General features: G+C 39.1%; 1 protein-coding gene across 1 annotated transcript in view; it reads left to right on the plus strand.

Annotated features, from left to right (window-relative positions):
- Nucleotides 1-17,716, plus strand: part of DIP2C (disco interacting protein 2 homolog C) — a gene marked incomplete at its 5' end in the record, with an annotated part of 146,133 nt that overhangs the window by 24,742 nt on the left and 103,675 nt on the right. Inside the window, 5 exons of the mRNA XM_035888412.1 lie at nucleotides 4,399-4,524; nucleotides 5,374-5,583; nucleotides 11,974-12,105; nucleotides 13,461-13,580; nucleotides 14,526-14,723. Coding sequence (XP_035744305.1) covers nucleotides 4,399-4,524; nucleotides 5,374-5,583; nucleotides 11,974-12,105; nucleotides 13,461-13,580; nucleotides 14,526-14,723 — 786 coding nt within the window. The remainder of the gene's footprint in view (nucleotides 1-4,398; nucleotides 4,525-5,373; nucleotides 5,584-11,973; nucleotides 12,106-13,460; nucleotides 13,581-14,525; nucleotides 14,724-17,716) is intronic.

The raw sequence follows: 17,716 nt of genomic DNA on the forward strand, positions 1-17,716 counted from the left end.
ACAAACTCACAAATTGGATTCAACATCTGGTTGGCCAACCTAAAGCAGTGGAGGACAACAGCAGATAAGGAACTGCGCGTTGGTTCCTCCTACCATAGATAGAGGTGGTGATATTTTACTCTGTGCTCTAGGTTTTCCTTTGAGACTTTCTTGTGGAAAAGCCAGGTGGGAAGAGTATAAAGATTGTGTTACCTGTAGGAGTGCTTTGAACGGTCGGGACCTGGAGTCGTTTTATCAGCTGTAACGGTGTAGTTAGAATGTCACAGACTTCTACATGAAAGAACATTTTGCCTAAAAGCATTTTCTTTCCACTTAGACCTGCAGAAGGCTTGAGTGCAACTACATCAAGGTGTGTCTGTGTTTGAAACTCTATCAGAAGTTTACAGTAGGTGAGAACTTGTAGCGTGCCACACTATGAGGAAAGAGAGGAGAGGTGGGGGGTTTGTTGGTTTTGGTTTGTTTTTTTTTTTAATGAAAACTCCTAACTGTGTGGTGTCTCTGGACAAAATCTTCATACTTGAACAATTTTTTTCAGGAAAATTTAACAAGAAATCTGTGTTTTAAAGCAATGCTCAATCACAATATGATGAGTTCAGTTAGCCTGAGTGTGCCAGGGTAGATTGAGAAGACAGTTCAGACACTTTTGTCAGACCTGCAAGACAAGGGGCATCACCCTGCCAGAGACGGTTTGAAATTCTGATGTGATGTTGTCTGCTGCTGCTCTGTGTGATACGTGGGGAATACAAACTGCTTTGTCCTGATGGGATTTGGGGGGGGATGAGCGATTTCCTGTCCCAAGGGAACTTGGATGTGTCTTGTTACCCTCATTGTACTTGGTCCCAGTGTGTATCCCAAATGTGGTTTCCTTCCTTTAGTGAGCAAGGAGCTTCCACTTACTGTTCTGTAAATTCCTATTATAAGGCTCCTTGTATTTTTTCAGTAGGTGCTAGGGACAGATTGTGGGCAAGTAGTGGGAGAGAATGGGTCACATACAATGTGGTGGACACCATAGCCCATCTTCCACCAAGATAAAGGCAAAGTGCTACCACACTCGTGCTCAAATTGATGAGAAGCAAATCACCAGGGTCACCCTTTGGTGATGAATGTACGTTTCAGTTTAGGTTTAAATCCATGCTTCCTAAAGCTACAAAGAGAAATTCTTAGTTGTATTTTGATTAACATTCGTTGTGATACATCAACAAAGTCGGGTTGTAGATCAGGAAAGCAAAGCTAAAACATAGAGAAAAGCAAAGCATGTGTATAGAAAGTGCACACCTGAAGCTGGTATTTGGTGGGAACAAACCTGCTTACTGTTTCTGTCTTGCTGTGGTTACAGGATAGGTGTTGTTCTCAAGTGTAATTCTTAAGTATCAGTCTTGCTTTCCCTCACCTCTCTGCTTTCTCAATACTTTGGGATGTAGTCTTTAGGTATAGATGGCTTGAATGCTGTTCATTAAGCTTAATGAGTCCTCTATACAAGACTGTCAATATAGGTTGAAGAGCATCTTCAGAACCCATCAATAGGCTTTCACTCAAAAAGAAGACCATACAAACCATATAGGCTTTCAGTCTTTACTTAATCCTTAGCCTTTCTTTATATGCTTAGAGACACTTCATTTAGCCAAGAGTTTTATTTCTGGGAAAGAATGTTGTGTAAAGATTTTTCATCAAAGCTGTTTCTGTTGTCTTTTTCTCCTCTCCCCTAAAAGCCTGTAAGCTCTTGCTGATAGTCCTTGGACCATCTCTGGACTGTCTGTCCTGAGCCTTTTCTAGACATGTGTTCTGGTGGGATTTTTTGGTAGCCTCCGTACCCTTGAGCAATGCCTTCAGAATAGTTGACCTTCTAGGCTGGGCTGGGAGCACGTGTGCGTGCTCCTTCTTCCCAGTCAGCTTCCCTTGTGTTTATTCGGAGTTTCTTATCTTTTCCATTGTTTTTCCTTTCCTGTGTTTTGGTTGTTTTTGTTTTTTTTTTTGTAGTAATCTATAGCTTGGTTTATTCTACAGTAACCCATTACAAATAAACATATCGGACATGTGCTTTATTAAGAAAACAATTCAATTCCTGGAATCCCGTGGACTCATTTGAAAATCAAAACCCTGTAGAGTGTTTTTTAATTAAGATGATGAGTTTACCTTCTTACTTCAAAAAAGCATCAAAAAAGAAATCAAAGAATTCACAAATTATGATTCAGTGTCCAGCTGTCACTAAGCATTTGAATAATGATTTTCTGTCAGCTCTCCTCCTTTAAAAAACTTTTGAAGAACTTGAGTTACACCTCATCTCCCTCCTAATACTTACAGTAAAAAACAATCCTAATTACAATAATATACAAACAATTCTTCCTTGTCTTCATTACCAGAATTTTCCTCCTCCAAAAATTGTTGTAGAGTTTTGGCTTTTTTTAAAAGGGAACGCTCATTTTTTACTGCTTGATATCTAATTGCTATCCTTTGAAGGAAACCCAAGAATTTTCCCTGTTTGTTGGATAACAAACACAAACTATTAGTGAGCATGTTCAATCCTGTATACATTACTGGCATTGGTGTGTAGTGAGCCGGTAGGAATTTATCTTGGGGACATGCTGTTAGGTAAAGACTTACAGTGTTTATTTTCTTAGCCTGATACTTTTCACATAAAGTTTTCATCAGGTTTTAATTACAAGAAAGACCTTAAACCTTCTACTTTCAAATAATGACTTGACAGGAGAGAAATTGTTTTCTGGTTTGATGTTAGCATTGCAATCTTCCTCCGTTTTGGTCCGTCAGCCGCACGGCTCTTTTATCTTTTGAGTATGCTTTTCCAGCTTTGCTGTTTGCTTTTCTTTGCTTTCACTGACGTGCTCATCCTCTTTGTGATTTAAAACAAAAGCAAAAAACAACTCACAAAAGCAGCTGATAATATTCTTGTTCTTAGACTTACTCTTCCCTGCAGTCTTTCCACTGAGAGGTCCTTAAACCCTTGAAGAAGATAGGGAACAGTATTAAAAATGAGACATAGCGGCTTATCAGCAGAGTGCATCATCTAATGCTCCTAGTCATCCTCCCCAGTTACTTAAAACAAGTTACTTTAAAGATGTAGTTTTATATATATATATATGTGTGTATATATATATATATACACACTCTTCTCTTCCCTCTTGCTTTTCTTGGGGAACGTTGCGTGTTCAGAGCTGCCACCACATCGACACCGGAGTAGGAAGCAGGCTGTGAGCTGCCAAACCAGCCAACAAGGGTGGTCTTCAGATTCAGCAGCAGCAGAAGTAGGATTGCTCTGGATTAAACAAGCTGTGCTCCTGCTTCGCAAATGGGAACAGCTAAATAGTGCACACAACTTGCTGCATTTTCTACGGCTAACTAATGGCGACCGGTTAAAAAGCAATGTCTAATGTGCTCCCCGCCGTGTGCCAGGCCGTCAGTGTGTGGCAACTTCTTCAACCATACGTGACTTTTGTTGACTGCTCTGTGTTGTGCATACAGTCTCCTCATGTACATCTTGTCCCCAAACCATAGAAATACGCAAACAGTGCAAGGTAACCTAAAGGCAAACTTACTTCAAGGTATAGTTATGGTACAAATTAAAAGATTTGCACCAAAAAAAAGTAATTGATGAAAACATGTCAGTAGCGTCTTTTAGACATGGTAAATGGCCTCTTTCAGATTTGGGGAGGCAGACAGCTATAGATACACGTGAAAGGTAGAGAAGCTCTTCACAGGGGATTCCCCATGGCAAAGGGATCTGTTGGATGCTTTGGAGCGGGCTGGTGTGAGCTGTGTGTAGTGCACGCCTGCGAAGCACAAGGCCTTGTGCTTTTTCTTTTCTTTCCACCTCAGGCCAACCCTGTGTACGTAATGCTTTTCTGTGAATAAAGCCAAGTGATGGAGGCAAGAGGAGGATTTGGGAAAGGGGGACCTGCTGCCTTTTCTGTTGTGACATTTCACATACTGCTTACCTTTCAAGCAAATGTTCCTGTTCGCTTAGTCTGTGTGACTTCTGTGTAAATGGGGAAACCTCATTCATTTGAAAAATGGGCAGCGTTAATACACCATGCTTTCACTGAAAACAGTAATGGTTGCTGAAGTACCAGCTCTTGGTGAAACAGCAGTTTGCTCTGGGGAAGCGGAGCTCCTACTCTTCAAATACTGCAGCATTATTCTGGGAAGCTCATACAGCTCAAAGGGCTTGTTTGTGGGTACGGCACCTTTCACTGTAGCTGCTTTTTCTACAGTGAGGAGAACTCAGGCAGTCCCTGAGATCCCGTGCTTTCCTGGCCTTTCATCATTCGATACGCGTTGTCAGCCAAGCTGGCATACAAATGAACCTGCGCGCAGGTGCACTGAATGCACAAACAAACAGCTCGCTTCTGTCTGAACGCTAGCTTGAAATCTCTTTCCTTCCAGATGTCCACACAGAAGCAGTTCAGGCAGCCCTTGCTAAACATAAAGAAAGGAAAATGGCAGTCCCCATGCCCTCAAAACGACGTTCATTGGTGGTCCAAACATCAATGGATGCCTACACACCTCCAGGTGAGCATCTCTGTGTATTTTATGAGAATTTTAAAAATTGTTCTTTGTACTGCTATGAACTAATAGTCTGCCTGCATAGATAGTAATGGAAATGTCATTTGAAGCACACTGAGCATAACACTGAGGTACGTTTGAAGAGGAGACGGTAAACTGAATGGTTGGAAGGTGAGCTGGGGCAGTTCACATGATCGCTTTGCCCTTGGTGGTACCTCAACTTGCATTGGACCATTTGGTCTTATGAGGACCTTACTATGGCCAGCTTGTCATATTTTCTGTGACTCTAAGTTCTTTTCATGTTTCTAGTTTATTCCCTGGCACTATAATGGAACATTGTCTTTACAATTAGTCATGCCATTACTTTTCAAATTTTCTGCTCTTTTACCTGCTAGACCATGAAAATACCCCACATCTCATGCACTCTTGCTGCATCCAGCTGAGACTCCATTTCTCACTGAGGGGTGGGCTTTCTATGATTGGAAAAGTTGTTCACAGACTTTGTGGAGTGAGCTTGGGAAAGTGTTTTGGGTATTCTGTACTGATAATACATGGTTGGAGATCTTCAGAAGATTCTCAAGCCACATTATAAAGGAAGACTCTTTTTATTACCCTTATTTTTGTATAATAATGCACAAGCTATGGGGTTAGAGCAGGAAAGCTCTCTTGGTGCACAGCTAGGAATTGACTTAATTTCAGGGCTTTCAGTATTACAGACTTTTCTTATTATGTTTGCCTACCTTCATGAGTTTTTCTTAATGGCAGTTATCTTTAGATTTGTAATACGAACATGCTTTATTTCTATTAAGAAAACTCAAAAGCACTGCAAGTTAACAGGCTGTTTTTAATTACTAGATACTTCTTCTGGTTCAGAAGATGAAGGCTCCGTACAGGGCGACTCCCAGGGAACTCCCACCTCAAGTCAGGGGAGTATAAACATGGAACATTGGATCAGTCAAGCAATCCACGGCTCTACCACGTCAACCACTTCCTCCTCCTCAACACAAAGTGGAGGCAGTGGTGCTGCACACAGACTAGCTGATGTTATGGCTCAAACGCATATAGGTTAGTATATGGACATTTTGAGTATGTCCAGTTTAAACATGAATTTTGTCTCTCACATTCAGCTGATACTGCTATACGAAGTCTTGTAAAAGTCTTTCCCATGCTTTTTCTTTTATCCTTTTTTCTATTTACATATATTATATGAAGAGATGGTCCTGTGTTCTTTTTTCATGAGAAAATTTTTTAAAAGTAACAATGTAGATTTGGGGGTAAATCTATGTTGTGGCAAACAGGGTCCAGCTGTTGGCTCCCAAATATCTTAACATGTGCAGGTGCATGACTTTCATTACTTGGCACTAAAAAAAATCTCTGTAGGGTCCATCAGTAAGGAAAATCAGTGCATGCAGCATGAGGGATTGCTTGCACACAAGTTTCCCCTGCTGCTGCACCACTTCAATTACATAGTTTGAGTGATTTTTGATAATTCTGTTAACAGTAGGTCCTCTTAAACATACTTTTTTCTGTCCTTAATTGAATCTAGAATACTTGGCCTGGGATATCTAACTATTACAGTCCTTGGGAAAGTCTATTATATAACTTTGGAGAAGAGATCTGTTGTCACTATTATTAGTAGCTTGTTTATATCCTTTGGAAAGATCCTAGGAAGTCAAAGCTTTCTTTCCATTAGGGCTAAGCTTCACAGACATTAATTATTTCTGAATATTGTGCCACTGACATTAGTCTTCATTAAAATGAGGCAGCTATTCGATTAGGCACGTGGAAAGCAAGGCTTGTTTTCCCTTCGTTCTCCAGGAACTGCTATTTATCATACGAGGCATCTGCTTTGGGTACATTCTTGCTGGGCTGTGTATTTTGGGTTGTCTTATTGAAAATCTGTTGGAATCTATATTGGAACTGATAAAGCAACCTCGCTACTGTTCTACTACACATATGAAATGCAGTTTCATGTGACTGTTCCTCAACTGATCGTTCCTTTTCAAGTATATCTGACGAGATACATGAAAGCATCTTAAATGCTCCTGATTTTATGTGCTGGAACAGTAGTCCATGTTCCCTTTTTTTTTTTTCTCTGAGTATAGCTTGATATAACACCTGTATTTTCAGACAAGTAATCCTCTCACCATGGTCTGGAATTGCTGAATTGCAGTCAGGGGAAGGATTTCTATTGTATTCTTAAATTCATGCTAAATGAATAGCTTAGAACCTTGTTTTAGAAACACACACACTTCTGAACACATTAATCATTGCATTTGGTTATTTTCTGTGACTTCATCTTGAAATGCTAGAGGAAATTATAGCATAGAGAATTAAATTTATCCAAACTCTAAAAGGTTGCATTACTCACACACCAAGTCTTAATGTGTCTTTAAATATAGCTTCTTTATAATGTGACATTTCAGTAATTTTAAATCTGGCACAGTAAGTCTTCTTTTATAATCACTGAGTTTGCGGTAAATAATACAGCATTTATAGAGCTAAATTAAGATAGCAGTGTTCTGAAAAAGAGGAATAATGCTACTTCTTTTACGTGTTTTATTTTGCCTTGTTGTTGACTGGAAAGATCTCGTCTCTGAAGGAAGCAGTTAAGCTTACCTCAGTGTATATGTATTTTTATTCATTCTGACAAAAAGATACCTTAAATTTCATCTCTAGTTGGACAGTAGTTGTAAAGGTCATTTGGATACAAAATATGAGTGATACCTGCTAACAGATCAAGACTGTGATCTTAAGGTTACCATCAGTCATTGTTGCTAACATCACTGGATATGTAAGAGAAACAGCACGAGTGATAACTGTAGGATGTGTTTCTTCATGGGTGAGCTGCTTTCTGTAAGAATTTGAAATTAAATGGCTCGTTTGTTGCTTTTCAGTCCAAGGAGGTGGATTTTGCATTTAAATGTATCCTAAGAGGTAATAGATTTGAAGTATTCCCACAGATAGCCCTGCTCTTTCAGAGGCAGTGCGCCAGTGATCGTAGATGAATAATCCTCTTTGATAGGGGAGAAGGTGAGAGAAGAATAATCCTGTTCTCTGAAGCTTCTCAGCTACTGGAGACAATTTGCTCCTGATCACAAAGAACATACATTCCCATGGCTTGATGTTTGTTTTGCCCAGGAGTTATTCTCCAGAGACAGGTCAGCCTGCAAGAGATAAATCATGTGTAAATATGTAAGGACATACTGCCATACTCTGAAGATGCCAATTTTGATCACTACAAATGTAAAGGGAAACAGGAAAGACCTTTAATGATAACCAAAAAAGCCCTCCATCCTGATACCCAGTACGATCTGACCTCCAGAATGCATCAAAGAATCAAAGGGAGATTTTTCCAGTCTTAAGTACTGTAATGCAGTCCTGAGAAGGGATTTGATATAAAGCTTTGGCTATAATATAATCAGAGTTCAGCTCTGTGCATCATTTAGATAATTTGCATAAGCTATTATATGCTTTTAATGTTCTACTGTTCATTTAATTTGGTGGCTGCTGCTGCTCTATTATGGCCAAAGTTCTAGTTCAGGATAGATATCCTTTAAATATTTATTCTCAGCTTTAAGACACTCAGGTGCCTGTACTAAGCTACAGGGAGAATCTCTAGTTTGACATATATATCGCGTTTGTGTTGGGCAATTCTTGAACTTGGAGGTCAAACCAGTGAAATCTGTAAAACATATCTAATGTTCTGACCCATCTTTGGGTCAGTATTGTATATAATTCTAAGGTCTTTAAGCTTTCATTTGTCTGTATTATAATTTTTGGATCTATGCATATATAAAAATCAAGGAGAGGAAGCATATCCCAAAGATCAGAAAGTTCATGTAATGAAAATCACAGTGCTTACCTATGACTGTAAATTTATATAAAGAGTTAAACATCTCACTACATAATGTTGATCCTGTAGGTGCATTTAATGTTTCTTTTACATGCTTCAAATGTGTTTCTGTTTGAAAATCAAAGGCCTCTATCCAAATTAAAGGCTACATAGATTTCTAACAAAGTAAATATAAAAACATGTGCCATAAGGCATGACTGGTGGTTCTCTGACAGTCTTAAAATTCTTGTGTGTTCTGAGGGGGAATGTTGTGATACAGGAGAGTAGTTTAAAATACTCTCTGTCACCTGGACATCAATACAGGAGAAACCCAACTGATGGAAAAAGCCATAGCTCTGACTCTCTATTTCCCTTCCCTGGCAACCAGAAGAGCCAGCTTGTTTGGGAGAAAAAGCTACATTTTCTTCATAGTATTGCAGGGATGCTTTTTGCATTCCCAAAGACTTTTCAAACACACGGTGCTTATGTGTGCTTCCAAACTTCCACTGGAAAGTATTCCTCCACCTCTTTGCTTCTCCTCAAACATGGGGCTCTGTGATGCACACACTCTATCCCTACGTGAATGTGCTCTGCATTGTTGGTTCTTTCTGATTTTCATAAAATGGGGTAAACTATATCACTCCAGTGGCAGAAGTGAGAGAGCCTTAACTAGGAACAGCTGTTCTGTCTGTGATCTTCCAATGCAAGAATATTGGAAGAGATGGTAAGAGGAGGTGACGCAAATATGTGTGTTTGATGGAGGAAATGCTTTGAAGTCATGCAGCTGTCACAGTTTCTACTTTTTAGTCAACAGATGTGTCAGGATCATTATTATTAACTAAACCTCAAACAGTGCTTCAAGTTACCTGACATGAGACTGAGCAACCCTATACAGATTGCGTCCATAGTCTAAGCCTGGATTGATATACAAAAAAGTATACATTTCCCGTAACATAACAATTATCTTTTTCTTTAGAAGTAATTCAGACCAAATTTTTGTCTGTATGACTTTCATTTCTCCTAGCCTGACTCTGAGAAGGGAACCAACTGAGGATTTGTAAATCTAATAGATGAAACCTACAGCTGTAGATATTGCCATGATAAGACATCTGTTAAGCAGATACAGTAAAGAAACATGGCAAGACAAACGATCATGTTCCTCTTCTGCTAGATAAGGATTCTTCTTAATGGAAATGTAAAAAGCAGATGGGCAGCCAGCATGCTAAAACCCCACTCTTTGGCCAGCCAGTGGTGTCCACCTTGGGATGAAAGTTTCTTTTAGGTAATTTCAAGTGCCAAGTGCTGCTTATTCAAAAGGAAACCCTTTTACAAAAGAGCAAGAAGTTTCCTTCTCATGTTACTTCAACCTACTCAGCACCATGTGTTACAAAGAAGTATTTGGTTTCAAGTGTGTAGATCTGAAGGGAGAGCATCTCCGCTCTGTGGTGCTTTGGATCATGTATCTTCTCTCCCATGCATTAAAAAAAAAAAAAAGTGTATCTCAGTGCTAAAACCTGAAACGAGATACTTTAACTCAAATTCAGTTTGCCTTGTGAAGTCTGAAAGATGGAAATATTTCACTGAAAAGATGTAACTGATTATAGCTAACTTTAAAAATACTTTCTCATGTTACTAATAGCTGAGTAAGTACAATTATTTTCTTAGTCATGATCTCCTCTCCTATTTGCATAGCAAAACTGCATTATAAGTAAAAGATAAAAAGATAAACATCAGCATTTTTTAATTGACTTAGTTGTTGGGTAATTCATTCATGATCTATAAAAAGCTCTTGCCACTTAGCAAGAAAGGGCAAAAATTATGCTGAGTCTAAAATACTTGATAATGACATCTAAAATGAAGACATTATTCAAACAATTACCAGCATAAGCTTCATTTTCCAAGCTATTATACTTCAGCTGGTCACTTACAGCATAATAGGTGTTTGTTTCAGTAAAATTAGAATAATGGATGGGATCAGACTTAAAAGGCTCAACTGGACGTGTGTAGGATGCAAGATGTTTTTGAGTTGCACGATAAAATCCATCTCATGTTTTCCTCAATCAGATACTGTGATTGAGTGATAAGGTGGAGTCCTTCGATGTTGATGAATACAAACATTGAAGAACAACTACAGACATTAATATCATGTCTTAATTTTTCCTGACGGTTGTCCATCAAATGCTACCTTCAAATGAGACGTGTGCAAAGTTGGCCAGGTTGGATGGGGCTCTGAGGAACCTGATCTAGTTAGCCGTGTCCCTGCTCGCTGCAGGGGGGTTGGACTAGATGACCTCTAGAGGTCCCTTCCAACCCAAAACATTCTATGATTCTAAGTGGGGATCTAATATAGCATCCTGTTACTGTATGTGCAGCCATAAAAATTAGTTATGTGTTGATGAGGCATGAATTGGAATTGAATACACAAGAATTACAATGATCCAAAGTTCAAGACTCATGAAAATGCTTTGTAATTACATTTGAGGTGAAATTTACTGTAGAAGTTGGTGTTACAGTAGAGTTACAGCACCATAATGCTTATAGGACAGATTTAATAAACAGCACATCTTGAAAATAGTATTGGAATAAGATGAAGTTCTTGCAGAATTTTTGCATTTTTAAAGACTCTTACCCTATTGTAAAATGGAGTGTATTCCTCTTCGCTTCAGCGGCAGCAGAAAGACCTGCCACCTTTTGTGTCTCAGAGCCTGCTGGGGATCATTTATGTCATTTGAGAGAGAAGTTGTTATTTGCTCATGGTGTTTTTCTCCATCTACGCTAATGCTGATAAAAAAAAAACGGAAAAAAATTAGGAAACAACCCACAAAAATGGTACAAATATGTAGGTAATATAGACTCAATCTTGAAAACGTGGGAAAACAAACGGTGGTAGCATGCTGAGTTATCAGGCTATGAAAGAGAAAGATTAGCTCTGTGGAACTGTTTAGCGGCGCTGGCATGAGTCAGACCAAATCGTGTTTGCCTTCTGGAAGGCAAGTCTTTGTTATGCAGAAGAGTTGAAACAGCGCTGTCTAAAAATAGTAGACAAGCAAGTGTCCATGCAGAATGCAAAGTTCATGTTTCTTCACATTTTATTTCTTTCCCCTGGATTCCAACCCTGCTAGAATTGATTTTTTTCCTAATAAACAAATTCATTCCTTAACTGAAATTGGCCTATTCAGAATACGGAGGTTCTAAAAGGCGTATGCATTGGCACTTGCAAATGATTGACAATGTGCTGTATTCTTCTTATTTAGAAAAAACGATGCAGTCATCTGTCGGAAGTATATTTGTCTGGGTCTTTTCTTTTTGAGACTGTTCACAAGCTTTAACTTAGTATGAAATCAAACGTCAATGGAAAACCTACAGCCTAACTGTATCATTTTTTCAGCCTGTTGCTTATATGATTGCAGATATACAGCCCCTGTTTTAATCAGTAGAAACTTTATTTATTAAAATCATGCTGTGTATTATAGTTGTATACATTCATTTTGTGCATTAACTTTAACGCCCGTTCAGATGTTGGGGAAAAAAACCAAATGGTATCCTTTCCTCTCACCTTTGTTTTTCTGCTCTTCAACACTGGAGGTACACGGTTAAACCTTTTAACTTATTTTTCACAGAAAATCATTCTGCCCCTCCAGATGTTACCACTTACACCTCAGAACACTCAATACAAGTAGAAAGACCACAAGGATCAACGGCACGGGTGGCACCAAAGTATGGAAATGCTGAACTTATGGAGACTGGTGATGGTATGTCGCAAAGCAAAACTGGGGGGTTTTCTGAGTATCGTAACCTTTTTAGTGGTTACTGTATGCATCTGCTCTTTGTTTCTTCTGGGCGTTTTTCCGCTTATAAACATGTACAAAGTTGCAGCATCTTTACAGTCCTAAAATAAACTGGTATAAATGAAGCCGACATAGAGAAATATTTCTTAATCGGTAGAGCTGATTCCCTGTGGAAATTGTTCAGCAAAAGAAAGCAGTGAATCTCTTTAGATCTGCTTTTATCATGCTGCCTGGTTACAGCTAGTCTGTTTTTTAAATGGCAAAGAAAGTGAAATTCTAGGATGGCTACATCTTGAAAAGTGATGTCTTTGAAGTTCTGTTTTCTGAGGGTTTTTTTTTTTTTTGAAAAACAGTTATTTGTAAACCCTTTCTTATTTACTGCTCCTCTTTTCTAAAACTTATTAAACAATATTTCAGCAAGGTGTGGAATCGTTGACCAAGTATATCGCATCTAAACTTAGCAGCTTCAGCTCTAAAAACCACTTGGTAAAAGTTTTGGAGCCAACCTCATGGAAGGGTAGGAAGCTGAAATTCCTGCCATGCAGTGACAGAAATCTATTAGTTCGGGAACAGATGACATGAACATTGCAGAGGCTTTGCACTCGACTAGGGAAAAGGAAGGGGGAGTTGATTGATGGGATTATATTATAAAAGTGCCCCTTGCCCCACGCTCCTGTTCAGAACTGTGTTTTTCAAAGTGCTGTATGGGCAAGCATGCTCCCTTTGGAGATTGCTGGCTGGTGGGATTGGCTGTAGGGATGTTCAGAGAATACAGGGTCATGCTGAAGAAATACCAAGATGTGAATCATGTTTAAGATGGATACTGGACAGATGTCCACTATAGTGTAAAGAGCAACCCAGAACAAATAACGGGGCAGAGCCTATGACCCACACTCCTTGCTGAGCTGTGGTCTAGTCAGACAATGTTGGTATGACCAGTGATCGTGGGGAGAGCCAGTGTCTGTCTTCTCACTGACCATTGCCAGTGCCACCTGGAAGAGTTCTCTAAGGTTACTGACATTTGCTGTAGGGAGGGGTTTTTTTCCTATGCTTCTCTCCCTCAGTCTGTGTGCTGTTTCCCCTCTAATTTTGCAAACTCGCTCTGATATTGTTGTATTGTTTGTTATTTAAACTAGGCATCGTTGTTCCTTTTTGCTGAAATGATCGTAATGTCTTAATGTTGAATACTTGAGTCACGGTATGGCATGAAACTGTAGTTGTGGTGGCCTTGAGTCGTAGATTTTTTCTTACCCCACTTAACATCTAGTGGCATTCAGCGTAGCGGTCGACTGATGTCTCCATTGATCCCTGTCCTGCAGGAGTACCAGTGAGCAGCAGAGTGTCAGCAAAGATTCAGCAGCTGGTCAATACACTAAAACGGCCCAAACGACCACCATTACGAGAGTTCTTTGTAGATGACTTTGAGGAATTGTTAGAAGGTAAAATGACTGTTTTTCAAAAGGTTTGGGGATCTTTTATTAAAACTCTGTAAAATGTTTGTCTCGCACATTGACTTTCTAGAAAGCTAAGTAAGCCCTCCCTGCACTGGCAAGTACCAAAAAGCATCAGTATTCAGTGGAATCTGCTTGTAGTGAGCTTGGACGTAGTGCTGCAGAGTTCAAAGTCTCTCCTGTTTGCTCAGCTCCTGGTTCTGCTTGCAAAGAAACGACAGAAGAGAGTGGAGGGAAGCTTTGCTTTGAGAACATTCAGCTGTGGGTTACAGCCATTGCTTTTGAACACCAATGAGAAAACCTGTCAGTGAGAGAGCATGTTAAATGTTTTACACATCTTTTGTGTAACAGAGCAGCATCAAAAAAAATGAACTAAATGTAAGATAGAAACAAGGATAAAGTCAATAAATGGATTTTTTTTTTATTAATAAGAAATTAAATAATTTATTTGAGAATTAAGATTTGCCAGGATGTAGAGATTTAAATAATCTTCATAGCAGTTTATAAGAAAGCACTGTAACAGAACACGACTTAAATCAATCTGTTACTGGTGACTTGTTAAAATACATTTTTTCAGTAGTTCTGCAGTTTATCTCACTGCATTTTTGCCATGAAAAAGTATTCTCCATCTCTCTTTAGGAATAAAGAAAGGTTGATTATTTTGAAGATAAATATATGCATGCTGCCTCAGCAGTTTCTTTCCCTGCTTGCAGAGCTAGTGTAAGGATAAGCACGTGCATTCCTGAGATGTTTCAGTTGCTTCATCTGTTAAAAGTTAATTATTCTGTTGTATTTCTCCGTTGCTTCTCAATACCTTCTAATACGTTATTATTTTCAGGATATTTTGCAAAGGTAACTTATTCTCTTGGTTACACAGGTGTACACAAGGTATAGAATTTACATGGTAACTGTATATCTTTTCATAATCATAAGTTCAACAGCCAGATCCAAACCAGCCAAAGCCAGAAGGAGCTCAGATGTTGGCTATGCGTGGGGAACAATTAGGTGTGGTTACAAATTGGCCGCCTTCACTGGAAGCAGCTTTGCAGCGATGGGGGACCATCTCACCGAAAGCTCCTTGCCTAACCACTATGGATACTAATGGAAAACCACTGTATATTCTCACTTACGGTGAGCACTCTTCAAACTCCTTGTGCTTTTATATATTGTGTACAGTGCCTATGTGTATAGAAAATGCATAAATATACAGTGAAAAGAGCCCTCCAATGAAGCATCTGTTCTATTTCTGAGTAGGGTAAGACAGTTCTGAAGCTGTTGGTGTCTGACTGTGGATTGCTGAGACTTTATCGTATAATTTATTTCACAAAGAGGAAAAGAGCTGAGTAGATACACCCATGGAATCACAGATCATAAATTAAAGCCACCTTTTAAATAGAAATACATACTAAGGCAGATCTTCCTGAAGATTAATGTCTAAATCCATTGCCCTTAGATATTGCCCAGTCTTTGTTCTGCAAAAGCAGAACCTGGTATAAAAAATTCACCAGCTTCCTGAAGAAGTTAAAATTGGATTTTTTTCCGGTGTTCTACTGACATTATAGTAAGTGTAATTTGAATTATTTTTCCTGATATGTAGTTGTACAGCTAGCATATGCACCCCCTTGATTTGCCAGGGTATATTTCAGTGTGATCTTTGGTATGTTGATATAGTTCCATGTGTACTGCCTGACAAGCTATTGCAACCAAGAAAGTACAAATAAAAATAAACATAAGGCTATCTCTGACAAATAACTCCCATATAGCTTCTGCTTTTGAGATGTTCAGGGGACATTTGGGAGGTGTTCAAAGGAATTATCTTGAATAACCGTCAGACTTTGAAAGCAAGTTGTAACATTTCCGTATGCTATTGATATGGATGTAAAAAATGATTTTGCTTTTTTTATTTCTACCTTCTCAGGGACCTGGAGTTCTGTGCAGAGGATGTTTTTACATGCTGTGATATAGAGGTCTGTCTGTTTTTTTCAGTGCTGAGTGCTCCTTTCCATTCAGGAGTCAGCCTGAGTGATGGTCCCTGGCCAAAAAGATGTCTGCTGCAAGTTTGGCATTGCAAATATAGTTGAAGGCTTTTAAAGCATAACAGAACCTTTGCAGCTGAAGGTCATGCATGAAACATTTTCCCTTCAGGTACCTTAGAGTTAAGAAGTTACTTAAATTAGGGGGCAAACATATGATTCACCACTGATCAATGTTTTTCTTCCTTAAGGACATTTACTTGGAACTAGAGAAGAATTTTAAAGTTTGCAATTACATGTTTGCAGCAGAACAATTCATATCGTCTACTGAATGCCCTAAATAAATTGGACAGGAAAGGAAATTAAGATGTTAGTGAGAATCAGAGCATTTTTCTGAATATGGGATTCTGTCCAGAGAGTCTGAGCATCTGTCCTGCTTTGCCTGAAGGGCTGTAGGCTGAGCAAATCAACCTGAGGAACTCATCCACATGGCTCATGGAGCCACCTAGCCTGCTTCTCTGTCCCAAGCTAACTCTTTCCAAACACCTCTTCTAAATTGTCCAAATACTGAGAAAATTGGGACAAAAATTCAGATTTTCATTACTTTTGTTTCGCAGCACTCTAGGATATGCTTTTTGCTGTTGCCTTTCGGTAGTTTCCTGAGGTCAGGAAAAAATCAATTATTTTTTTTCCTTTTTTTTCTTTATATAGATAAAAGAAATTACAGACAGAAAAAAATTCATAAGAGATTTAGTGAATTCTTTTCTGATAGCTAGGTCTCAGGCTGACGTTATTCTTCATGGGAAATGTCCGTTCACTGTGCCATAGCAGTTTTCTTAAATGACAACTGCTTTTGCAATACCATTAACATTACAGCCACCTGCCATTTTATTGGTGACTTTATGAATGATTTTGCTGTAGCTATTCCACCTTTCATGTCTGTAATATTTTCTAGCAATTGTGGGCATGGCATTTTTTAAAGTTGAACATTAATAGACATTAAGCCTTGAACTCAGAGAAGACACTCTTAGTCATGAATTTTTATCCCTGTGTGTAGTTCCACTGTCCCAGGTGATAATAAACTTCTGAAAGATGAGATTAACCCACAATCCTACACTTGGTATTAATGTGGCACTTCATTTCCTTGTGTGCATGCTATGATCAGATGACTAAAACTTCAAAATATCAACATGTAGGACTTGGAGTAGACTCTGAGTTTGTACCTCACATTTATTTTCAGGTTCTTTGCCAATTTAAGGAAACACCATTACCAGGATTTTTCATATGTTCACTATTTTGACACATATTCAAGAGTTTTAAGAATAATTCTAAGTTTCTAGAGGTTCAGTCTTTGTCATGTTACCAACATGGTCACTATGCACCTCTTCTTGAATATTTTACCTCTGTTTACTGTTTCTGCTTCAGTCTCTTCACACACCCTCTTGAGTCTTCATGGAGATCCTGTTAATTCATCTTACAACTTTCCAGTTAAGAGGAGGCTTCTACATGATGTCTTTTGATCCCTACTTTTTTCATACACAGCATCTTCTCCAGTTTCTTGTCTCTGCATGGACGAATTGCAGGTTTGCCTCCTCATTCCAGACCTCTTCTCATCTTTCCAAACTGGATTCCAGGAGTGTCTCTGTAGCTGTCAGCTAGGTCATAGCCTGTCTGAGTAGGAGTACTTATTCCCTTCAGACCAAGCGTATTTATTTCCTCCTTTGTGGATCACCGTAGACAGTATTGCCATCCCGACCGTCACTTGAGCTGTAACTCAAGTATCATACATGACCCTGGTATTGTTTTAGTTTTGTACAGCCATTCTGTGTCCAAACATCGCAGGTTATTTTGGGAGCAAATCTTTTCAAATGCAGACCTTTTGCTGCATCTACGTGACAAAATCTTATCCCATCCCATCCCACTTTAGTCTTGATTCTTACAGCAGGCTCTTTCTGGCCCTGAAAAATTGAGTGTTGGCCTGTTGCATCTATCTAGGATACTTTCATACTTCCCCTTGTTGGCCTTGCATGCTGAAAAGGAGCTCTCTGAGAGTCCACAAAATTCTCCTCCAAAGCCTTCCGCACAACTCTTTTGCTGTCCTGTCCAGAGACATCTGAGAGTGATCAGACCAATGGCCAAGCTATGATACAC

The sequence above is a fragment of the Egretta garzetta genome, unplaced genomic scaffold (genome assembly GCF_000687185.1).
Source record: "Egretta garzetta isolate BGI_Z169 unplaced genomic scaffold, ASM68718v1 scaffold181, whole genome shotgun sequence".
NCBI classification, from domain to species: domain Eukaryota; kingdom Metazoa; phylum Chordata; class Aves; order Pelecaniformes; family Ardeidae; genus Egretta; species Egretta garzetta.